The sequence below is a fragment of the Lynx rufus genome, unplaced genomic scaffold (assembly GCF_022079265.1).
Source record: "Lynx rufus isolate CCGP_SWC_20201006 ecotype Redwood Valley unplaced genomic scaffold, mLynRuf1.p SCAF_7, whole genome shotgun sequence".
In the NCBI taxonomy this organism is placed as follows: domain Eukaryota; kingdom Metazoa; phylum Chordata; class Mammalia; order Carnivora; family Felidae; genus Lynx; species Lynx rufus.
This window is the reverse complement of record NW_025814889.1, coordinates 18,106,262-18,132,441: the sequence shown is the minus strand read 5'-3', so window position 1 is coordinate 18,132,441 and position 26,180 is coordinate 18,106,262. Positions and strand designations below refer to the sequence as shown.

Here is a 26,180-nt window from a genome sequence, read left to right as displayed (position 1 = left end):
TGAAACCAGGGTGTTCCCTCAGTGCAAAGCACAACAAATTAAAAAATAAAATAGATCACACTACTAGGAAAGTAAAATGTACCAGCATGTTGTAAAAAAGAAAACAACAACAACAACAACAACAACAACAACAACATGGTGAATTGTTTGGGTAGGGAACTTGGGAAAAAGGAAGAACAAAATATATAAAGCATAATAAAAGTTAGACAAAATATGGTGATGGAGAAGTATGGTGCAAAGACATTTCAATATAAGCACTAAAATATAAAGATGAAAAACAGAAAAACATGAAGAACATTTTTAATTTCAGAGTATTTCTTAAACTTAATGACAAAAGCAAACCTATAAAGTAAAACCTTCATTAAATTAAATTCAATTAAATAGAATAGGATTAAATTAAACCAAGTAAATGAAATGTTCTCAGTGAAAGTCCTATAAACAATATGAAAAGACAATTAAAAGCATGAAAAACATGTTTAGTATATATCTTATAAAATGGTTTATATAATCAGTGAAGAAAGAGCATGTCCCAAATAACACAAGAAAGCAAACAACTAAATAGAAATCTTTGGCAAGGAAATGAATGGGCAATTCTCTCTCTCTTTCTCTTTTTTTTTCTGATTTTATTTTTTTATGTCAATCATACCCCAATAGAGTGGTTTATTTATTTTTTGTAGATCTTTTTTTAATATAATTTAGTGTCAAATTGGCTTACATACAACACCCAGTGCTCATCCCAACAAATGCCCTCCTCAATGCCCATCGCCCATTTTCCCCTTTCCCCCACTCCCCCATCCACCCTCAGTTTTTTCTCTGTATTTAAGAGTCTCTTGTGGTTTGCCTCCCTCCCTCTCCGTTTGTAACTATTTTTCCCCCTTCCCTTCCCCCATGGTCTTCTGTTAAGTTTCTCAAGACCCACATATGAGTGAAAACATATGATATCTGTCCTTCTCTGCATGACTTATTTCACTCAGCATAATACCTTCCAGTTCCATCCACGTTGCTGCAAATGGCATGATTTCATTCTTTCTCATTGCCAAGTAGTATAAATTGTATATATAAACCACATCTTCTTTATCCATTCATCAGTTGATGGACATTTAGGCTCTTTCCATAATTTAGCTATTGTTGAAAGCACTGCTATAAACATTGGGGTAGAAGTGCCCCTATGCAACAGCATTCCTGTATCCCTTGGGTAAATTCCTAGTACTTCTATTGCTGAGTCATAGGGTAGTTCTATTTTTAATTTTTTAAGGAACCTCCGTACTCTTTTCCAAAGTGGCTATACCAGTTTGCATTCCCACCAACAGTGCAAGAGGGTTCCCATTTCTCCACATCCTCGCCAGCATCTGTAGTTTCCTCATTTGTTCATTTTAGCCACTCAGACCAGTGTGAGGTGGTATTTCAGTGTGCTTTTGATTTGTATTTCCTTCATGATGAGTGACATTGAGCATCTTTTCATGTGTCTATTGGCTGTCTGGATGTCTTTGGAAAGTGTCTATTCATGTCTTCTGCCCATTTCTTCACTGGATTATTTGTTTTTCGGGTGTTGAGTTTGGTAAGTTCTTCATAGATTTTGGATACTAATCCTTTATCTGATATGTCATTTGTAAATATCTTCTCCATACCGTCGTTGCCTTTTAATTCTGTTGATTGTTTCCTTTGCAGTGCAGAAGCTTTTTTATCTTGACGAGGTTGCAATAGTTCATTTTTGCTTTTAATTCCCTTGCCTTTGGAGATGTGTTGAGTAAGATATTGCTGAAGCTGAGCTCAAAGAAGTTGTTGCCTGCTTTCTCCTCTAGGGTTTTGATGCTTTCCTATCTCACATTTAGGTCTTTCATCCATTTTGACTTTATTTTTGTGTGTGGTGTAAGAAAGTGGTCTAGTTTCATTCTTCTGCATGTTGCTGTCCAACTTTCCCAGCACGATTTGTTAAAAAGACTGTCTTTTTGGGGCGCCTGGGTGGCGCAGTCGGTTAAGCGTCCGACTTCAGCCAGGTCACGATCTCGCGGTCCGGGAGTTCGAGCCCCGCGTCAGGCTCTGGGCTGATGGCTCAGAGCCTGGAGCCTGTTTCCGATTCTGTGTCTCCCTCTCTCTCTGCCCCTCCCCCGTTCATGCTCTGTCTCTCTCTGTCCCAAAATAAATAAACGTTGAAAAAAAAAATTAAAAAAAAAAAAAAGACTGTCTTTTTTTGAATGGACAATTCTCAAAAGAAATATGAATGACCAATAATGAGCATATTGGTTAAAAAAAAGATTTAACCTCATTATTAATTGTGTATGCAAATTAAAACACTGTATCAATTCACTTACTAAATTAGAAAATATTTCCTGGTCAAGAAATTACGAAAAAGGAAAACAATCTTGAGGGAAGACAGGGGGGTTTAAGAAAGGTTTAAGGGGATGACTTACGGGGAGACACCCAAATTCTGAGAACTAAGCAGTAGTCACCCTTAGCAGAGAGCATATGGAGAAACAACAAAGAACAGGATGTTGTGAAGAAGGGTTTGACAATATACCTTTAAAGTCATAATTCTGTATGCTCTTAGGCTGAGAAATTGCCTAGTAGGAACTTCTGGTAGGCTATTAGGTCTCTAAACAAATACCCACTCCCTTCTTCTTCCTTAGTTTTAAATAAACACATGCCTTGGATTTCCTCATGGTTTGAACATGCGACAGAATTTTGGCTAATTAGTTATAAGTTAAGTGATATGCAATGTTTATAAGAAAAACTTTAAAAAATTTTTAAAGTTTATTTGGTTTTTTATTTATTTTGAGAGAGAGGGAGGGAGAGAGAGAGGGAGGGAGAGAGAGAGGTGGGGAGCATGGGTGGGGGAAGGGCAGAGAGAGATCCCAAGCAGGCTCAGCACTGTCAGTGCAGAGTGACACAGGGCTTGAACCCACGAACCGTGAAATCATGATCTGAGCTGAAACCAAGAGTCAGATGCTCAACTTACTGAGACACCATGTGCCCCGTCTTTTAAATTACGCTTGGTATATGCTCTTTGCCTCTTTCTCCACCTTTTTTTTCTTCCCTGCCAGCTGAAAGGTACACATAAAGACTAGAGCTAAAAGTGCCTATCCTGGACTGTCATCTTCCCCACAATTCTCCATAGACCCTTCCCCCCCTTCTCTGTTCCTACTGCATACTCTAAGTCGATAATGAATAATCTATTCATCTGTGTACTATACTTCAACACTTGTCTATGGGAAGTATTATGTTAATATTTGTTGAATGAGTGATTTGTTGCGTGAACATTCTAAGAATACATTGTCAATGTGCTCCCCATGGACTTGTTTATTGTTTATCTCATTCCCTTCATGTGATGATTCCCTCTCATCCAAATGGTCACCAGACTGGGGTCCCAGTAGGCTTATGTATACCATATGTCTGATGATGGTCATTTGACACAAACTCAGTCAATCAGAGTCCCTAACAGAGAACTTAGAAATATAACTAATGGGTTTCTGCAACAATTATGAGGTATAGTCATGTGTTCTGCCTATGCATGGTGAGGCAGAGAAAGCTGGTTCCACAGAGTGAGGGCAGTGAAACAGATGTACAGAGAGATGCAGTTAAGAGACAAGAGGCCCAGAAAAAGCACAACTCAAGATCCCTCTTCAATCTTGGTTTTAGAATGTTCCTGAAGCTGGACTGTGTTCCTGATCTTGGGTTTCCTCAGATTCTTCCTATCCTTAAATAAACTCCCTTTGTGTTTAATACTATTGGCAATTAAACTAGACCTAATTAACCTAGAGACTTCCCAGAAATTATTGTGAGAATGTATAAAGACCAAAAGACCAAAAAGCAAACTAGTGGAAAGAAATCCAAACCACACTTGGTTTCTTTTGCTGAGCTCCTTCCTGACATTTGAATCAACAATTTAAAACTTTGTATTTCCCAAATCCACTGAGGCAACTCTCCAGACAATTGGTGTGACTTATTTTGCTCAAATCCTTCAAGAACCCATTCTGTATTAAACATCTTTATTCCTTTCTTAAAAGAAACTATGTATGTGCAGGGGTCTGGTTTGACCTTGGCACCCACTAGGTGTCCAGTATGTATCAGTTTCCTTTTACGGTCTCCATTTTTACATATGCAATGCATGTTTCTGTAGAACAATGGAGATTGTATGCAAGTGGCCAGTGAGGGAATTGGGCCAATACAACACAGAAGTAGTGTTGATTCCTACATGATTTTCTTCACTGATGTCTTTGCCACCAAGGAGGTATAGCAACACAGCTGAGCCAGAAAGCCAAGAAAGGATACAGGCTGTTCAGCAAGTTCTTTACCTAGTCCACTCATTCTCCACATGCTCTCTTTTGGAAGTACTTATGTATTGCATAGTTTTCCCAGTCTTTGGGCACTTTTTCCTTGTCTCCAAAATTAAATGGTCTTAATGTTTAAGTTTATTTATTTATTCTGAGGGAGAGAGCCAAGAGTGAGTGTGCATGAGTGGGGAGGGGCCGAGAGAGAGAATCCCAAGCAGGATCCATGCTGTCAGTGCACAGCCCAACATGGAGCTTGATTTCATGAAATGAACTGTGAAACCATGACCTGAGCCGAAACTAAGAGCCTGACGCTTAACCAACTGAGCCACCTAGACACCCCTTAAACTTCTTTTATACCACCCTTCCATCACGATTTCTGGCTTGCCAACTCAACCCCCTTTTTAGGTAAAGTAATACATTTACTGAAAAGTTCCTCTATTATAATCTTAAAATGCTTTATGCTGTGCTAGTATTTTTATTATGGTTGTTATTGTTTATATTAGCAGTCTACAACTCAGTTACCTATGCTTATAGTGGCTTGCCCTAATCCTATTTTCCCATTAGTCCTTTTTCTCATGCGATTATTCAAAATATGAGGTTTTTCAGAAACTCATATATGCCTCTGTGTATATGTGTTCCATCAAATAGACAAGAAATTTCGTTTCTAGCCTTGGCTTAATATATACATACAAATTTTATTGAAACCTAGTTCTTTATGTTTGATCCAATTAAGTTTCTTGAGTTCTACCTCTATTTGTTTAAAGTGCACCTGTAGCTTGTATATATATTTGTAATAATGTTTCAAAACTGAAGAACATACCATTCAACTGAGTAATATAAAAACTAAAAGAGATTTACCATTAATGTAAAATGGACATCTTATTGATATGAATATTAATTTTGAATAGAAAATCATTGTTAAAATATAGTTCAGTAAAAATTGAAGTGCCATATCATCATAAATACTCTATGCAATGGTCTTACTGACCAAGATATTAAATGTGGAAATGTTCATTGTAATTAAAACAGATTCTAATTAGAAACTACATGAACCAAGTATAATGTTAGTTTTCAGATTTATAGTGGCCTTAATAGGGGTATTTCAAAGGATATTTCAACCATACTGAAATGTATGCTCAAATAACTATTTTTCCTTAATATTATGAATGAATCAAGTTATATCATTGTGCCTGGATCATAATCCAGTATAATCACATCAATTATAGTATTTAGTTTATTGCTGTGATATGATTATAATCACAGCTTTAAATATGGACCTTTTTTGACAATGGAACACTAATCTTGTCAATCATACTAAAAGATAAATATCTGATTATTTTCTAGGTATGTAATAAATGATTTCAATATAATATTGAAGTAACTGGATCTATCCATGTCTTTGATTTTTTTTTAATTTAAAATAGCTGATTAAAAATATAATAAACTCAATTGCATAGTTCTGTGTTTAAAAATATGGGCATGGGACCAAGAACAAGAATCTATGCCCTGATTTTACAAGAAGCAAATAAATCAGTTCTAAGGCTTATTGAAGGACTATGTTGGTGGTTGACTGTGACAATGAAGCGTCTCTCCTGAGGCCTTCTCAAATCAATTCAAGCAATAAAACAAAATGAGGGCCATAGCCGGCAATGATTGGGAGCAGGGGGTTGGTTCCACAAAGACTCTCCACCTCTTGGTTCTGAATTTGGCTTAGTGTCAACTTTTTTCCCCCTGACTACTTTCCCCACAAGTCTAGAGCCAGGGTTGCTGAAAGTTCTTTCTTAAAATATTTAGAATATTAGAATTGGAAAGGTAAGTATCCTTCTCTTTTACATCTTCAGCTTGAGAAAATCTGCAAAGGATTGATAGCTTGGTTGTGATTTCTTTTTGCTCATTAGTCAAGCCACCACAATCCTCAGGATGTAACCTCAAAGACAGAAACGTATCTGCTCCCAAGGTTACAATGTTGGACAACCCAATGTCAAATACAACCCTACATATGTATAGTATAATTCTATAAAAGCTCTAGCTATAGAAGTATTCCCCTCTGGAATACAGGAAATCACATGGCATGTTAGGTAAGACTAAGTAGATTATAGGACACACAAAAAAAATAACCCCCAAATATCAGAAACACCATTTTTAGAGGGTCACTTAGTATACATATCTGAAAAAAAAAAGTGTGAGAGAGACTTTCTCCTGGGACCAGGCAGATGGAGACAAAACATCTGGAAAATAAGGCCTCCTCTACCACAGCATTAGGAGGGAGACCCAGAGGGTTGTCCACCAGCTTGTAAACGCCTCTGCCTGGAAATGACATGTCACTTACTGAGAGCACATTGGCCACCTCTTTTCACATTAATCCACATACCCAGAAGGGTCTGGGAAACACGGGAAGAAATGGATATTTTGCAAACAGTAAATAATCTCCACAACAAACAATGATAGGTTTAAAAAATCTGTAGTCTTTGTTTATAAGTCAGCAAATTGATATCACTTTTCCGTATTGATGAAGAATCAAAAATTTTGAGTCCATAAAAATCAGTTACCTTTATTCGACTGAAGAATCAAAATGATGAGTTTTTACATTCTATGGCATATATTAAATAAAATACGCATTTATATATGTCCATGTTACTAATTCTGATAATTTAAGTTGGAAGTATATAAACTATGACAAAATATCTTAAAATTTGCCCTTCGCACTTTTTTAAAGTTTATTTCTTTTGAGAGAGAGAGACAAAGAGAGACAGAGAGACAGAGAGAGAACAGGAGGTGCAGAGAGAGAGAGGGAGAGAGAAAAAATCCCAACAGACTCTGCACTGTCAGCGCAGAGCCTGAAGCGGGGCTCGAACTCCTGAACCGTGAACTCATGACCTGAGCCACCCGGCACCCCCACACTTTTTGTTTTTAATAAAAGATATTTGCAGGAATGTGAAGTATTTACTTTAAATAAGGCTAATTTTTCCATTTAAGAAACAATGGGCATTTTACCTAGCCAATAGATAAAGTTTAATTTGAAGTACCAGGTTTAAAGATATGATCTGTGCTGATATAGAGTATATTTAACAAATTTGGGGTATTTACCAAGAGGAAATGAAAACACTAATTTGAAAAAAATATATATGCACCATTATGTTTATTGTTTATTATTTATAATAACCAAGATATGGAAGCAGCCCAAGTCATCTATAGATAAATGGATGAAGAAAATGTGGTATACACACATGAAGACACACACACACACACACACACACACACACGCACATGCTGGAATATTAGTCATTAAAAGAGAATGAAATCTTGCCATTTGTATCCACATGGATGGACCTAGAAAGTATGATGCTAAGTAAAATAAGTCAGTCAGAGAAAGACCAATACCATATGATTTCACTCATATGTGGTATTTATAAAACAAATGAACAAAGAAACAGAAGAAACAAACAAAACAAAACAAAACAAAACAAAACAAAACAAAACAAAACACAGGCTTTTAAATACAGAGAACAAATTGCCAGAGGGGAAGTAGGGAGGCAGATGGGTGAATCATTATGTTGTCCACCTGAAATTAACATAACACTGTATATTAATTAGACTTAGAGTAAAAGTTCAAAAAAGAGAATGGGATTAGCATCCCACCCCTCTCCCCACCAAAAGAGTATATTTAATAAATTTATGTCAAATCTTGGCAGAAAATTTTAGCCTTAGACACAGAAGATATGATGCAGTTATAAGGAAACCTAGAATAAAAATAGGCAGATATAATCAGATAAAGAAAGAACTTCCTTGAACTGGAACTGGTTTAGTTTCTATAACATTTGTACATCAGGTTTACTTTCTTTTCCCTCCCCCTCCTTATTGATTTTTTTAATCCAAAATAAAATAAGTCCGTAACAATAAGAATTTGTTGAATATTAAAAACTTTAAAAACAGGTTTTACAATGTTTTAAGATACTTCAATTAGTATTACTGAAACACTCCTATTAGCTGATATGCTTGATATTATATTTTAAGAGCATTTGAAATTATAGAGAAGGTAGATATGACAGGTCCAGAGTGACTGCTTTTACCCCTAAGGCATTTATCGTGATTTTAGTAATATTCCATGCTGTCGTGGCTCACTATAGCTAAGGTCCTATGCTGTTAAGCATCAGTAAGGAAATCTACCCGTCTGGTATTAGTTATTACAACCTCTGGGTACCTCAATTTTCTGGCATTTTACTGAAAATTAAACTAAATACAATGGTGAGGATTATGATGATAATCATATGCTTAGCACTTATTGACTAGTCAACATACAGAGTTTCTCCTCAAAGCTCTTGGCATATATTAATTTGTTAAATCCTCACAATACCCTATTAAGTAGGTCTCATTTTTATTGCCATAGAGAAACTGAGGCACAGAATTGATAAGCATTTATTTAAGGTCACAAGGCCAGTAAATGGCAGAGACAGAACTTAACCCTAGGGAGACCAACTCCAGCCTGCTTGCTTAACTCCCGTACTGTCAGAAGATCCCCAGTACAGAGCAAGCATTTCTGATGACAAATTTCTGAACGCTGAGACCCATTGCTATCCCCCTACCCTTTTTTCCTTCTGCTCCAGCAATGTGCTTTTCTCCTAGTAAAACTGCCTGGCAGGTCCTGAGGCTGAGGAATGCTTCGCTGAGATGTTTGCATGGTCACCTCTTATTTCATTTAAGACCTTGTTCTACTGTTACCTCCAAAGAGACTGTTTCTTACCATTCTAGTCAGGGTAATAATTCTCCCTCACTTTCTCCCTGTATTATTCATAGCATCTATAACCACATGACACAATATTACATATAACTTTATTTATTATCCACAACTGCCACCAGAATGTAACTCAATGAAGCAGAAACTCGCTCTGATCTGAATTTTCACACATATACCAAGATTTGAGTAAATGGTTTCTATTAATCAACCTGTCTGCCCATCAGTCCAGCCGTCCGTCCATCCATCCTTATGTTCCATGGTGCTCCAAATTATCTATCCATTAGTTATTAAAAATGGGTGGCTTTTACATATTTCATTAGGGTGAGGTGTTTAATTATTATTATTTTTTTACTCATTGCCATCATGGTTTTCTTTTTTTTTTTTTTCCTTTTCTTCCTGGAAACATATACTTTAAAAGAAAATTGTTTGAGATATAAAAGCAACATTTGAAGCACTCATATGTTGAGCAGAAATACAGCTTTTCATCTAAACTAAGTAAAGAAGGTTAAGTTTTGAAGTCAAACTCTACAGGCTTCTGTTTATAGATTTATGTATTCGTGAACTTTATATAGAGCAATCACTGTTTTGTGATCTCCCAAGTTCAATTTGAATCCAGAGTAATGCTGCACTGAAATCATTATCATCAAGCCACTATTTTTCACTCCAGATCAATTACTGTTTAAAGGACACTTAGGAGTCATACATACAGTTTTTGAGGGGAAAAAAATGAAAGGTGTGAAAGTGGTTATAATAAAAAAGAAAGCCTTTTCAGGTTTCTGTGAAGACAATTCACTAGACATCTAAAATTATAATGATGCTGGCTTCTCTTACTTTACTCCCAAGGTATTTCCTTCCATTCACATTGAGGATTATTTGGGGAGCATGATGTGTTTTGCTCTGTAGGAGTTTAGAGAAAGACAGAGTAGCTACTGTGCTACTGTCTACTTAGAAGATTTTATTGACTTCTGGAAGCATTTTCTATTCCCTAAATTACTCCTTCCTTTTCCCTGAACTAAAATCTGGTCATCATTCAGTTGAATCTTCTAGATATTTTAGTGAAAAAGGCAACATCTTACACTGTTATTGGCTTCCACCCTAAGGTATGAGGTTTATGAGTTTCTTGGAGACAAATCACAGAGCAGTCCAGGCAATACAAGGCACAGGGGGCATATAGGGAAATGCCCGCAGTCAAGAAAGGGGCACTGAGAGGAGAAATGGAAAATCAATAAAGCCAAACACTGTATAACACATGTATTCCAGCCCTGTTGTGAGGAGATGTTCATAGTACATTGCACAGAGTTTTCTGCAATCCTAGAAATCGATAAATGTTTGCTGAACATGTGAACAGAACAGAACCAGATCTTAAACGATGATACAAAAATTGTTCTGCCTAAAACAATTATCAAGTCTTCTACTCTTGTTGTTTCTTTATGCTTTCAGCTAACAGATATTCGGTGTTTACAGTATCTCATGCATTCTTGAAAGCACTTTGCATAAAGTAAATGGCCTAGTTCTGTGAGAGGTCTATGAGACGGAAGCAGTATTTTTATGATTTTAGAGCTGAGAACAATGAGACAAAGGAAGATCCTGTGATTTGCCCCAAACCACAAAGCAGATAGCAAGAGGGAAACCTAGATTGCACCTAGAGGTCTTGAAGAACAGGCTCCCCAGCTCTGACATAAATGCTACTTAGTATTCATGCTAAACTCTGTAAGTATTGGCTGAATGATTATACTTAATAGGTAATATTCTGCTTGAAAACTGAGTAACTATTTAAATTGAGAATTGACACTTTTATAATTACAACAATGGACTATTTCTTTCCCGTCTATATAAATTTCATTCCTACTTCTCTCTTCTATAGAATGGCAGTTTCATTTTATAAGACTTTGATTAAAAAATACCATTTTAAATCAACTTGAATTTAAAAAGAGGAGATATCAAGTTCATAATCTGTCATTTGTTTTTCTATGAATAAGCTACTTGCTTCCTTGTTCCCTTATCCAAAAAGGAGATACACTTCTTAATGTGTCCCTGGACAGACCAAAGACTAGGACTAGGCCTATGCTTTTGCCATATTTTTCTTTTTAGAAAAACACAATAGATTTGATAGTAAATTGAAGATAGTGCCATGATGTATTCTGAATGTAAAGAAATAAAAAATAACACATAGAGCTTTATGTGGGCCATGTACTAAATATTATCTAATAAATTGAATTATAAGTTTTTGAATGGAAAGTAAAAAGCAACTATGAAGCTCAAAAAGTTTTATTTGCGGTTAAAGTAGATAACCACCAAATATAAATATAAATATAAATATAAATATAAATATAAATATAAATACAAATACCATATATATCCTCTAACTCCTTCCACACCCACTTTTAATCAATTTTAAATTTTGTTCTCAATTATTCTGAAACTTTAAAAATATGCATAGATTCTAGAGTTGTCAGATGGTCCCAGGAAAATCTCAGAGATAGTCTATCATGATCCTGTCATTTTGCAAACGAGAAAACTGAAGCTCTGTAACAACGTAGCCAAAGTTAGAGGATTATTGCTAAACCCCTGAAAAAGACTGTAAGTCTATAGAAGCTATATAAATCTATAAGAACATATGGTGCCTTGCTTTCTGAGATTTTTCTAGCTTGTCCCCATTCCCTACTTTGATGTGGGTCTTCTCTTCCCTTCATTTTTCCCTAGTCTACTCGGTGCCGTGTCTGCTCCTGTTTTCTTTGGTTGGTTTTTGAGTGTGAACTGCTGGAATGGAAGAGACTTATGGTGGCTCCAGTTTGAGAGTTCATGGCGTCAACTGCTCCAACCCCTCAGAACCTACCACAGAGCCCTCGGGCCCACTCATTCTATAGTTGAGTGAAACCCTCCAGTTCTAGTTGTTATTCTCAAACCACCTGGCTGCATTTTCCAGTGAATAGCTGCTGGCTCTTTGATGATTCTCCTCTTCTCCCTTACAGACATAAATACTACACAAGTCATGTGGTTGTTGGTGGTTTGTCTCTATTTGCTTGTATACTGGGTTGGTAGGGATGCATTTTCACTTAATTTTGTTGTCTATGTTTTCCGTGACTCACTGACTAGGTGGTCTGTTTAGATGTGCGAACTTGGGAAAATCCCAAAACTACTCTGCCACCACGACGACCACCACCACCACCACCAGCATATCCCCGTAACTCTCCTGCTTTATATATTTTTTAAAAACTTCACTGATTTATAATTTAGAATTTACATACCATTAAGGTCACCTATATTAAGTTTACAATTTAATAGCTTTGGAATATTCATGAAGTTGTGCAACAATTGCCATAAAAATATAGAATATTGGGGCGCCTGGTGGCTCAGCTGGTTGAACGTCCAACTTTGGCTCAGGCCATGAGTTTGGTTCATGAGTTCGAGCCCCACAATGCACTGGCTGCTGTCAGTGTGGAGCCTGCTTTGGATCCTCTGTCCCCTCCTCTCTCTGCCCCTCCCCCACTTGGACGCACACACTCTCTCTGTTTCTCTCTGTTTCTCTCTGTCTCAAAAATAATAAACATAGAAAAAGAAAAAAATGTATTTTCATCATCCTATCAAAAAAAGGCCATATTCATTAGCAGTCACTCCCCACCCTTTTTTCCTTCAGCCCTAAGCAATTACCTCTACGAATCTGCCTGTTACGGATATTCCCTCCAAATGGTATCATATAATATATGCTCTTTTGTTAGTGGCAGTAGGTGGCAGGAAAACAAATATGACGTCACATTTTAAGTTCTTTACTTTAAATGGCAAATAGCAACAATTCCATGATAGACTTTATGGCAACGTGTTTGCATGTGATTTGAAGTCGGTTACCTAGTGCAGGACAATAAAACACCATTTGAAAATATAGCATGGTCAATACGAATGGTGACATAACTGTAACTATAAAATGTGATATGTAAGTTTCACTATGTATCTGGACTATTCCAAGCACGTCACATATACGAATGTATTTGACATTCGCAGACATTTATGATGGAAGTACTACCATTATCATCTACATTTTATTGATAAGGAAACAGAGGCAAAGTAAAATAAAGAAAGCCACCCAAACTAGTCAGTGGCAAAGCTGATCCCAAACACAGTTTGACTCAAGTCTCCTAGTTCTTAACCACTCTTCTATAGTGCCTGAGTTGTAGGTGTTTAGTTAAATGCCATTCTCTTCTAAATTGGGGATAATGTCGAGCAGTTTAGGGTAACATATTCTGAGTAATTGATATTTTACTGGAAAATAATTTAAACCTAAGTGGACAAAATAATCATAATCTTTTAGTTCCATAAATATTCTTTCAAACTTTCCTATAGTGCCTTTTTCTTCTATCTTAACTACAACATAATTTGAAAGCCTTCATTATCTGTAGCAGATGGGGCTTTAAGTGTTTTCAATAAAGCAATGGCTACTTTGTCCTAAAACATATTTGATATACAACTGACCATATTTAAATACAATTGGTTACCACTGACCTCTTTATTTTGATGACATAGAAAGAACTATAGACCTAAAAGAAGTTGACAACTAAACATAAGATATTAAAATATTTCTCAGTAAGCTCAGCATTAGATTGAGTTGAACAAAATTAATTATAATCAAGTAAAATCTCATAGGACTTTACAAGAAAGGGGGAAAAATAGTGCAGACTTCATGAAACTGGCAAAGTTGGAATAATAACTCTCAGATTTCTTCTGTCCTGAATCAACCCATCTAATAACCATTCTGCCTCCCGTGGGAGGAAAGGAATCTCTCCTGTTTAATAAAAGCTTCTTTCTTTCTAAAATCTTAGAAAAGGGAATTGAAGATTTCTTTTGAAGTTACCAGAATCAAGAACTAACTAAAATAGAAATTTAGCAAATTACTAGGAAGGTGACTGGCAAAGAGTGGAGGAAGCACACTCTTCTAGAATAAGCAGATATCTTCTAAGATACATTTTCACAATAAATGTTCAGAACCTCATTCTCTGTTGTCCAGCACCCTGTTCCAAACATCCCCGAGCCCAAATCCCATCCCCTTCTTGATGCGCATGCCCAGAGCTCTGTGCTCCCTAGATCACCTGGGATCTTTGACACAGCCCTGCTCATAAAAAGAGCAGCTGCTGTAACATCACCAAATACCGAATCACACTTTTGACCTGCCTCGGTGACATGATACTTTAACGTTAGAGCAATAATAAAATTAAATAGTACTCAAGTTTAGCTCTCAGTCCCAGGAGTTCGCCTAGAAGTGAATCAGTGTCGAATTTGTTGGCGGGGTGCACTACATGGCACTATTTTGGAAATCAGATGGAATAGTGCCTTCTCAGAAAGAACTTTGCCAGTTGTGAAATTGTGCAAGTGAATTTATAATTATTTTTGACATTTTCTGGGTAGTTCCGTAAAGAAAATCTAAGTATAGTTATACTTCACATTTGGAAGTGTGATAAATGATAGTCAAGTTTTTCAAGTTGCTGTTCACTTGCTAGAGTAGCATTTTAAATATCCAAAGCCTTGCTCTCACAAGTTCTGCCTGAATTACACCTGGTTGAATTCATTTCGAATGCATCCACTAAGTGACAGCTCTCTGACAAGTTTTTACTAGTTCACTTCAAATTAATTTGGATAAATATATGTAAATATTAGGCATGCACTTTAAATCGTGTTGAAAAATAAATGCAACAGGGAACACTTCTACATGACGGAAAGTGGATGGTCTGAAAGGAAGAAAGGAATCAAGAGCTTGGGCGGTTGCGGAATGGGGAAGCAATCCTCTCTTAACATGTCAGTTCGACAATTAGGAGTTATCTCTTTCAATTGATTTTTATGGATGCACCAAATATACCAACAGCAGGACATTTTATAAATGAGAAGATAAAATGGCTGGACGAGGAAAGTGGGTCCAAATGGAAACCAGAAACTCACCAGTCGTGCAGTTTTCAAATTCAATGTCGTCAATGGCGGCTCCTCCTCCCAGATCCCTTGTTCTGATGCCTTGAAATATGACTTCAAAATTCCTTAACTTGCCTAGCAGGATGACTGCCTTTTGCCAATGATCACCGGAGTTCTGCTCACTTTCTTGCCACACTTTTGACAGTCCTTTCTCCGTCTGAAGGGAACAAGTTTGCATCAGAGAAAAAGAAGAAAAAAAGCCAATCGTTTAGAATGGAAGCATTTGATCAGTGAAAACTGGTGGAAAAACAGACACTGGAACCCTGACACTTTCCATAGTTTTTCCTAGCAGACGTACTGGTAACTCTGTTTGGGTGTTTTCAGAGACACCATTATTTAAAAGTATCCTACTCAGTCCATTCTGCCTCTCCCTTGTATGCACACAAGCTTCTCGATATCTGATGGGATCTGAACACTTTACAGAAGCCCTGGATTTTAGCTTGGGATGCTCACCCAAACGTCTATTCATATTCTGTAATTATTTAGACTGCATCGCCCTTCAAAGAGCTGAAATAACTTACATGCGCAAAGAGAAAAAAGAGATGAAAGGAAGAACGTGTGGGAGAAATCATTATCCCTGATGATATGACAAAGGAATTATGAAACGAGCCATGGTGGCAAAGTGATGATTTCTAAGATCCGTAGGATTTCAAAAATACTATTATTTGTTATTTTGGCTTAAAAAAAATCTATTATAATATGATTGCTATGTGAGCATCAAGTACAACTATCTCTACACCACATTTTTCACTTGCAAAGGAAAAATAAATTTTCTGAAAAAATTATATAAGTATCTCCTCTGAATGTTTAAGGTTGGTTTCATTGTTCTTTGCTATTCTGGGCCTAGCTCCTCCTGAGAATTAGATGTTTTCATAAATCATGATGATGGACACAGCAAAGAAAGAGAAATAAACTATACATTTACTATATATAGCATTATGCATATATATATACAGACACACACATCCATCCATCCATTCATCCATCCATATATGATTATGTTTATGGTTACCCCCAAATAATTACTATCTCAACAGAAAGATGTATTGAGGGGAATGGCAGTCAGAAAATCAAGCAAGCTGTTCCAACAGATTCATAGCAAACAGCTATGAAATACATAATATACAGCTTTTTTTTAATATAGGCTAAAGAAAAAGAAATATTTGCAAAAAGAAGATCCAAAGGAGTTATATTTTCATAGGTTTGTGCTTTTAGGGCACTAATGTTGATAAATATGGCTGACACCTTGTTCTGCTGAGGGAGACACAATCAAGCAGTTCCTCCTCGGTTGAATTACAGAGAAAGTGGAACCACATATCAGTTAATACAAAATTAACCTTGCAAAAACAACTAACGGTGTGTAGATAGATCTTTGAACATCTTTTCCCAAAAAGATGACAAATCTTCACACGCAGAGACTCATGTAACTTTTGCCTTGAAGGGGATGGGAAATTCACACCTAATTAATGGAATTTCATATCTTTTTTGATGACTAAAGAAGAGAAGTCTTTTTAAAAGTTAATCTTTGAATGTCAACGATGTGTTGGTGATGTGGAATCAAAGGAATGATTAGTTAAATTAAAGATTAAAGTAGAGGGGGACTGTCTGACACATAGCAACATAACAGCCATAGATATTGATAAAGTCTGTCTTAATTTACAAACTCAATTCACTTTGCTAATATTTCCTATTAATCAACTTCTGAAGTTTCCAGCGCTACTCATTAACTACGACAAGCCCCCAAAGGGTTTTCCACAAATACCATCACAGAAGATTGTGTGATCACTTTAATCAATAACATAAAAACCATTTCTTAAATCTTACAACTGACCTTCTAATAAAAAAAGGATATTTGAATAATATATCCATTAGCATTTTATGTAGGAAGAAATGAAAATGAGGGTGAATTCTTTTGAAAACCAACCACGGATCAATCTAATGGCAGGTTACTGGAGAATATCATTCTAATATATTTACTATTATTTCACTTTAAATATAACATATCAAATCTTATCCACATAATTATCAAAATTATTCATCAAAATGTAAAATAGAGATTTACTTATTGATCTATATGTCCATTTATTCATTTATTCAGCAAACATTCGATGTTCACACGTACTGTAATGTTAGATATCAGGAATAAAAAGGTGGAAAAATAAAGACAGTCTAACCTGTGGATGTAAAGATCTATTATGAGAGAGTCATAAAAATGACTTACTATAAAAGGGCAATATAAATATAAGTTTTATTTATTTAATATATTTATTTTCTGATATATATCAATATATACCAGAATATTTTCTAAAAAATTTTTAACGTTCATTTATTTTTGAGAGACAGACAGATCATGAGTGGGAGATGGGCAGAGAGACAGAAAAACACAAAATCCGAAGCAGGCTCCAGGCTCTGAGCTGTCAGCACAGAGCCCAACGTGGGGCTCAAAGCCACGAGCTGTGAGATCATGACCTGAGCCAAAATTGGACGCTTAACCAAATAAGCCACCCAGGTACCCCAGAGTACTTTTTTAAAAAAGAAGTTAAATATCAATTTAATTTTTGTTCCACACACATTGTTGCTTTATTTATTTAGTTAATATTCTTATTTTAATTGTTTCTAAATTAAGAAATGAAAAACCTCTGGCTTTCAACTCATGACTTTGCCACTAGCCAAGATTTATCTCTTACATTCATTCATAAGGATGTTCAATTCAAGAACCCAAGGCAATAAACATTAAAAATGATTGGCCATGCTAATAATAGTAAAAATAGATATTAATACAACAATGATTAAATTATAGAAATCAAAGGAATACTCTCTTCTTCTTATTTAGCCTTTTACTCAACTTTGAATTGATATTCCATGTATTACACATATTGACTCTTTATCTTATACATTGCATATTTGTTATGGCAATGCATTTGACCGCATATTTTATGTCAGCGTTTCCCTTCTGTGCTATGAAAAGAAAAGTAGTAAGAAATACTAAAATGATAGAGTACCTTCAAGATATACATTAATAAGGTATACCATTTAGAATATTAGTTTCAGAGGTTTGAGGTGAATATATAAAATTTTCCTAGATATTAGCCATTTTTTCAAAACCCATGGATCAACAACTTTCTATCAGCTGACACCTTTTTCATATTTGGAATCTGTTTCTGGAGTTTCTGTATCAGTCTCTAATCTCTCAATTGCTCCATCAATCTCATACTTACTAAGTTACCATATTTTCTTTTTCTGGAAAGATTTGAACGGATCTGTTTTCCATATCCCTCCTCCTAATAATAACAATTCAAACCCTGAACATTACATATAGTTTTATATAAACATAAGAAAGTTCTGAAAAGTAGAGAGAAGACAGACTACCTGGGAACCTCAGGACTCAAGGAATCATAAAATGGTGAGTTTCCTAAGTTTTTTTTTTTTTTGTCTCATATATTGCGAAATGAGTATGTGAATCTGGCAACATGAAAATCCAACAGGCATAGACTACTCTCTCTAGGCAGAGGGCCAGGAAAAAGAAAATCGAGCAAGAAAGAAAACATTTTGATAATGACTGTTCTGTAACAGCCAGACATCATAGAAAATGTATACTCTATCCCCAAACCCAACAGCAAAGGCTGAGCAGAGAGCCTAGACTTCCACCCACATCAGGTCCCAGGGACCCCAAGACCCCTCTTCCCAAGACTTTTTCAAATGAAGGAAAACTAAAAATCCGTCACCAGTAGACACGCCTTAAATGAATGGCTAAAGGAATTTCTTTAAGCATAAAAGAAATGATAAAAGAATGAATCTTATACTATCAAGTAGGGACAAACACACACACACACACACACACACACACACACACACAGCAAAAATGAGTAAATGCAATAAATTTTCTTATCCACAGGGTTCGGATGAATGCAGATGTTGCTTGTTCTGTATCTCAAGGCCAGAAAGAGGAGTTAATTCCTGAAGGAAATGACATTGAACTTACATCAAGCTCAGTTTCTTTGATTCAGCAAGCCACAACAGTTAAAAATAAGGATATCAGAAAATTTTTGGACGGTATCTATGTTTCTAAAAAGGGAACAGTTCCTCAGGTTGATGAGTAAGATCTAAGTTGTCCAGCTATAGAAACAGTAAGATGCTAGATGATTTTTCAGACTTATTTGTGATATTTTAATGATATAATAAAAGCTGTATTGATTTCAGGCTTTTTCTTAAACAGTACATAGATAGATAGATAGATAGATAGATAGATAGATAGATAGATGATAGATAATTTTTGATGGTTGAAGAAAAATTAAAACACTGTCTAATATGGTTCTTAATGTATGTAAAGGAAAGAGTTAAGGTATAAACATTATGAATACAAGAGAGTAAACACATAAAGGGAGGTAAAATGTCTATACTTGAGTCTATTAAGTCTTAATGTTATATTATAATAGGTCACATTTTCATCCTCAATTTTTTGTTTTGTTTTTCTCATATATTCATTCTCCCAAAATGAATCATAGAGTAATTTAATGAATAACCAAAATATTGAATTGTTTTACCCTGAGATATCATATATTTTTTGACTTGTTCAGGACTCTATGCCACTTACTAAAATTTTAGTCTTTTTAATAAATAAGTTACCTACTTATTATAATGTTTATTTAGATATATGATGACGTGTTTTACAATGGTGAGTGGAATACAGCAAATGACTGGCCTTCTTCCTTTTCATAAATTACCAGAGACAGAAACTCATATCACTATAGATGTGTGCGTTCATAGGCCACAGTTACTAATCTCTGAGAGGCCAAATAAATATTAAAAGATGACGATAAGCTGAACAATATAATACCTAATGCAGAATTTTATTTTTTTTTCTGCTTGTGTTTATTTATTTTTTTAATATATGAAATTTATTGTCAAATTGGTTTCCATACAACACCCAGTGCTCATCCCAAAAGGTGCCCTCCTCAATACCCATCACCCACCCTCCCCACCCCCCATCAACCCTCAGTTTGTTCTCAGTTTTTAACAGTCTCTTATGCTTTGGCTCTCTCCCTCTCTAACCACTTTTTTTTTCCTTCCCCTCCCCCATGGGTTTCTGTTAAGTTTCTCAGAATTTTAAAAACAGATGGAATCAGAGTTTTAGTACTGGGTACTGTATGGAAGTGTTCAATCACTATATTGTGCACTATGTTGTATGCATGAAACTAGTATTACACTATATATCAACTATCTAGTGAAGACTTTAAAATATATATTAAAAAATAAAAATAAAAGGCTTCATCCATACACCTAAGAAGAGAACTGAAGACATGGCAATATAAAATACAACTGGAAATAATAAAAGTAACTAGAAATATAGCATATGAAAAATATAATATGTACATAAAGAACAAATAGGTATAAAATAGCAAGATGGTTACAACTGAAGAATTAATAAATGAGTAGAAAGATTCAATTCTGAAACTCAGAGAAGCCAGCAACAAAATGAAGAGTAGGAATTGTTTTAAAAAATCTAAAGAGTATTTTAAAGATAAAAATAGAAAGGCCATATATATATATATATAAGGAGTTCTATAAAGATTAAGAAATAAGAGGAGAAATGGAAACATATAAAAATAATACAGATAATAATACTTCAGAAGTGAGAGAAGACTGAAAGAGATCATGAAGTGCCAAACAAGATAGAAAAGGAAGACAAATGCACTTATGTGCTTATGATAAAATTTAAGGATATGAAAGAAGAAAATGCAAAAAGTTTCCAGAAAATAAAAGGTCAATAATTATATGGAAATCAGACTTCTTCATAGTAACCTTGGATACAAGAGGATAATAAACTAATAACTGCAGGAACTGAATGAAATGATCTTGAACCTTGAGTTTTATATCCAGCCAAATTGTCAAATATGAAAGCATAAAAAAATTACCATAAGATATACAAGAACTCAAATTGGTCATAAAAAAACACATTACAAATACTGGAGCAGATGTTAAAACAAGGAAAGAAATCCAAGGGAATCTTGCAAAAGATATAGAAAGTAAGGGTTGTCTTAAAATACAGAAGTTGGGACCAAAGAATACAGAAAGTCATCACAAATACTCCAGAGCCAAAAATCTAGAAATTACTAACATTTTCAGTTCTTGTGACAGTGGAAAGGAGCATAAGAGAAAGGAAAGGACAGAGATAACATTGTCATGAGAGCATTATAAAGGGCTTATCTAGTTAAGAGGAAGAAATTAACAGGGGTAAATAAACACAAGTATGTGTTTTTTTTTTTTGGTTTTTTTTTTTTTTAATTTTTTTTTCAACGCTTTTTATTTATTTTTGGGACAGAGAGAGACAGAGCATGAACGGGGGAGGGGCAGAGAGAGAGGGAGACACAGAATCGGAAACAGGCTCCAGGCTCCGAGCCATCAGCCCAGAGCCTGACGCGGGGCTCGAACTCACGGAGCGCGAGATCGTGACCTGGCTGAAGTCGGACGCTTAACCGACTGCGCCACCCAGGCGCCCCAACACAAGTATGTGTTTTTAACTCAAAGGCCAAAACCATCCTAAAAACAAAAATCAAATGTAAAACTTAAAGAGAAATGAAATAATAGCAGTAAGACTTACCATAAGAACAATAATAGAAATATAAAAAGGTTAAAGACTAAAACTAAATCATAAAAATAGCTCCAAAAAGTCAATAGGAAAAATGAAAGAGCAGAAAAAAAAATATCTAAGAGATATTTACAAACAATTTACATAAGAAGAAACTTTAAAGATCAAATGACATATAAGGAGATGTTCAGACTGTGGAAATCAGGCAATGGCAGGGTGAATTGGTAAAATATGATGAGTACACCTCACAGAGTGTTTTGCAGCAGTAGGAGATAATTAACTGGATGCATACACCCAAACAAAGATGGGTCTTTAAGATACAGATTGAGGCGGAAAGAGTAATAAACAGAATGAAAGTTAGGACATACTAAAAAAAAATAGGACACATATTATAAAATGCATTTAGCCAAGCGTATATATTAGACTGGTTGCCTGGAAAAGAAATGAGACAAAAAATGAAGATAAAAAAATAACTAAAATAAATACAATACACAGTGAAAGGGCAAACTCAAAACAATAGCACACATAAATTAAAAGTTGGCTAGACTATGATTTTTTTTAAACGTTTATTTATCATGGAGAGACAGACAGACACAGAGAGTGAGCAGGGAAGGGGCAGAGAGAGGGGGAGCCACAGAATCCGAAGCAGGCTCCAGGCTCCGAGCTGTCAGCACAGAGCCCGACGCGGGGCCTGAACTCACAAACTGTGAGATAATGACCTGAGCCGAAGCCGGTTGCCCAACCAACTGAGCCACCCAGGCGCCCCTATGAGTTTATTTTTATATAACTATATTGTCCTTGGGTAATGTGCTGATTCTAAGTAGTTGTACTAATTTCTCAATATACAGTATTAGCATTTTGTAATCAGACAATCATATTGTCTTTTTACATAGGTTTTATTTGATCCTTAATAATATTTATTCTTCTGTCTTTAAAATTTTTTTTAATGCTTATTCATTTTTGAAAGAGAGAGACAGAGTGTGAGTTGGGGAGGGGCAGAGAGAAAGAGAGGGAGACACAGAATCCAAAGCAGAGTCTAGGCTCTGATCTGTCAGCACAGAGCCTGATGCAGGGCTGGAAGTCATGAACTATGACCTGAGCCGAAGTTGGATCCTTACCTGACTGAGCCACCCAGGCATCCCAGTTCTTTTGTCTTTTTATGTTACTCTTACACTGCCTTGAACTTCCAGAACACTGTCAAATAATGGGCATGATAGTGGTTGTTTCAAGCCACTTTAAAAGAAATAAAAATTATCACAAACAAAAGCTTAATCTATAAGCATTTTAGAAGTATAACCTGTGAAAATTTTGAGGAAATTACACCTTGAATACACATTCATGACTTAATCACTCCCCTGGTTCCCCGAAGAAGAGGCATAACCATGAGGATAGACAACCAGTGGTGTCAGGGAAAAAGTGACCTGCCGGTGGAAGTTGGATGTATCTTCCCCATACCCAGGAGGGCATTGGGCAGACCTTGTGGGAGTTTCTATGGACCATTATTCACCCTGAAATTTCCAAAATGGGTTGTCTCTCTATATGAGCTGGTATGGGTCTAGTGAGTACAAGGAAAACTCATTCATCATTGAAGAGGACTCATTAGTTTAGCTGGATATTAAAGTGAGCAATCAAAATAATATCAGGGTGACCTCACCACTATTAGAATGGCTACTATTAAATAAAAGAATAAGAAATAAATAAAATAACCAATGTTGGTAAGGATGTGGAAAAACAAAGCCTTGTGGACTGTTGTTGATAATGTGAAATGGTGCAGTCACCATGAATTACAGTAAGGCAATTCCTCAAAGACTAAAAATATAACTACAGTATCATCCAGCAATTTCTCTTCTAGGTATATACTGAAAGGTATAGATCTTGGAATCAAGGTCTTGAAGAGAAATATTTGTATATCCATGTGCATAGCAGCGTTATTCACAATAACCAAGATATGGAAGAAACCCAAGTGCCTATTAACAGATGAATGGATAAATAAAATGTAGTAACACATATAATGAAATATGATTTGCCCTACAAAGGAAGGGCATCTTACACATCCTATAACATGGATAAACCTTGAAGACATTATACTAAGTGAAATATGCCAATCACAAAAGGACAAAAATACTGTATGATTCCACTTACATGAGGCATCTAAAGAAGTCAAATCCAAAGAGACAGAAAGTAAAACAGTGACTACCAAGGGCTGGGGGAGGATGAAAAGGGGGTTCTTTTTAACAGGCAGAGAGTTTCAGTTTTCCAACATGAATTCTTAGATGGATGATGGTGATGGTTGCACAATAATGTGAATGTACTAAGTACCACTGAATTGTACACTTGAAAACTGTTAAGAGCAGAGGGAGGGCACCTGGGTGGCTCAGTCATTTGAGCATCTGACACTTGATTTCAGCTCGGGTCATGATTCCAAGGTTGTGGATTGAGTCCCGCATCAGGCTCTGTGCTGAGTATGGAGCCTGGTTGGGATTCTCAATCTCCCTCTCCCCCCCACCCCCCGCTCTCTCTCTGTCTCTCTCTCTAAAATAAAATTAAATTAAAAAGCAGAAGGAGAAGTATTCTTACAAAGAAACTATAAATGATAAAGGAATAAATTTTTTAGGAAGACATAACAATTCTTAACATGTGAGTGCTTAACAGTAGAGCATCCCAATTACACAAGGCAAAAACTGATAGAACTGCAAGGAGAAATAGATGAATCCACTCTCATAGCCAGAGACCAACACCTCTCTCAGAAATGGACAGACCCAGCAGGCAGAAAATCAGTAGAGACATAGATGAACTCAACAGGAGAATCAATCAGCTGGACACACATGATATCTATAGACTACTTCATCCAAAAACAGCAGAACACAGATTTCTCTCAAGCTTACATGGAACAGTCGCCAAAACAGATCACGTTGTGGGCTATAAACCAAAACTATCAAATTGAAAAACGATGACAAAAAGAAATCATACAGTATGTTTTCATACAACAATGGCATTAAACTAGAAATCAGTAACAGAGAGATAGTAAAAAATCCTTAAACACATGGAGATTAAACAACACAGTTTTAAGTGACACATGAGTCAAAGAAGAAATGTCAAGAGAAATTTAAAAATATTTTGAACTAAATGAAATGAAAATATCAAAATGTGTACAATGCAGTGAAAACAGTGTTTAGATGGAAATTTGTAGCATTAAATGCATGTGATAGAAAAGAAGAAAGATCTAAAACTAATAACCTAACTTTTTATTTACCAATATAGATGTCTCTTATTTCTTTTTCTTGTCTGATTGCTGTGACTAGGTCTAGAAATTTCTATCTTGAAAACTAGAGCAAGAAGAGGAAATTAAATCCAAAAAACAGAGAAAAAAAAACTTCAGCAGAATTCATTGAAATGGAAAATGGAAAATGAATAGAGAAAATCAGTGAAACCAAAAGCTTTGTTTTAAAAACAAAAACAAAAACTGATAAATCTTTAGCCATGGTAAGACAGAAAAGAGAGTGTACAAATACCAGAAATGAAAGAGGAGACATCACTGTAGAGGCTATGGCAATTAAAAAGATAATAAAAGAATGCTATGAGTAACTCTTTGCCCACTAATTTCACAACCTAGATAAAATGTACCAACTCCTTGAAAGACACAATCTGCCAAAACTTACACAAGAAGAAACAGATGATCTAAAAATGCCTGTAGCTATGAAAGAAATTGAATCAATAATTAATAACATACCAAAACTGAAAGACTAACCCAAATGATTTCATTCGTGAAATCTACCAAACATTTGAGAAATAAATTATATGAATTATCTACATTTTCTTTCAAAAGAAGCAAAGGGAATAGTTTCTAATTCATCCTATGAGGACAGGGTTATCCTAATAGCAAAACAGACAAAGACATTATAAGAAAAGAAAACTATAGACCAATATCTCTTGTGAACATGAATGCAAAAATCCAGAACAAAATATTAGCAAACTGAATCTCACAAAAGTATAAAAAGAATTTTATACCATGACCAAGTATAATTTATCCCAAAGAAACACAATCGAGCAAAAAGTCTCTTTAACAAATGGTGCTGGAACAAATTGGACATCTATATGAAAACAAATGGACCAAGACACAGACCTTACACCCATCACCAAAATTAATTCCAAATGGATAATAGACCTATATGTAAAATGTAAAACTAAAAATCTCCTCAAAGATAACATAGGAAAAATCCTAGATGAGTTTAGAGTATGGTGATACCTTCTTAGATACAACACCAAAGACAAGATTCATGAGAGTAGTTAGTTGATAAGCAGGACTTCATTAAAACTCAAAACACCTGCTCTGTAAAAGAGAATTAGAAGACAAGCCCACATTGGGAGAATATTATTTGCAGGAGATACTTCTGATAAAGGATTGTTATCCAAATTATACAAAGAACTCTTAAATTCAACAATAAAGAACTCAATTAAAAAATAGCAAAGACCTTGATAGTTTACCAAAGAAGATAGTCAGATGGCAAATAAGTATATGAAGGGGTGTTCCATATGATATGTCATCAGAGAAATGTAAATTAACACAATAGTGAGATACTACTACGCATCTATTAGAATGGCCAAAATCCACAACACGACAACACCAAATGAT

At 35.5% G+C, this 26,180-nt stretch overlaps 1 protein-coding gene across 1 annotated transcript in view; it reads right to left on the bottom strand.

Annotated features, from left to right (window-relative positions):
- The window catches only part of MALRD1 (MAM and LDL receptor class A domain containing 1), a 794,572-nt gene that overhangs the window by 253,266 nt on the left and 515,126 nt on the right, over positions 1-26,180 (bottom strand). Inside the window, exon 30 of the mRNA XM_047066301.1 lies at positions 14,932-15,115. Within this exon, the coding sequence (XP_046922257.1) occupies positions 14,932-15,115 (184 nt within the window). The remainder of the gene's footprint in view (positions 1-14,931; positions 15,116-26,180) is intronic.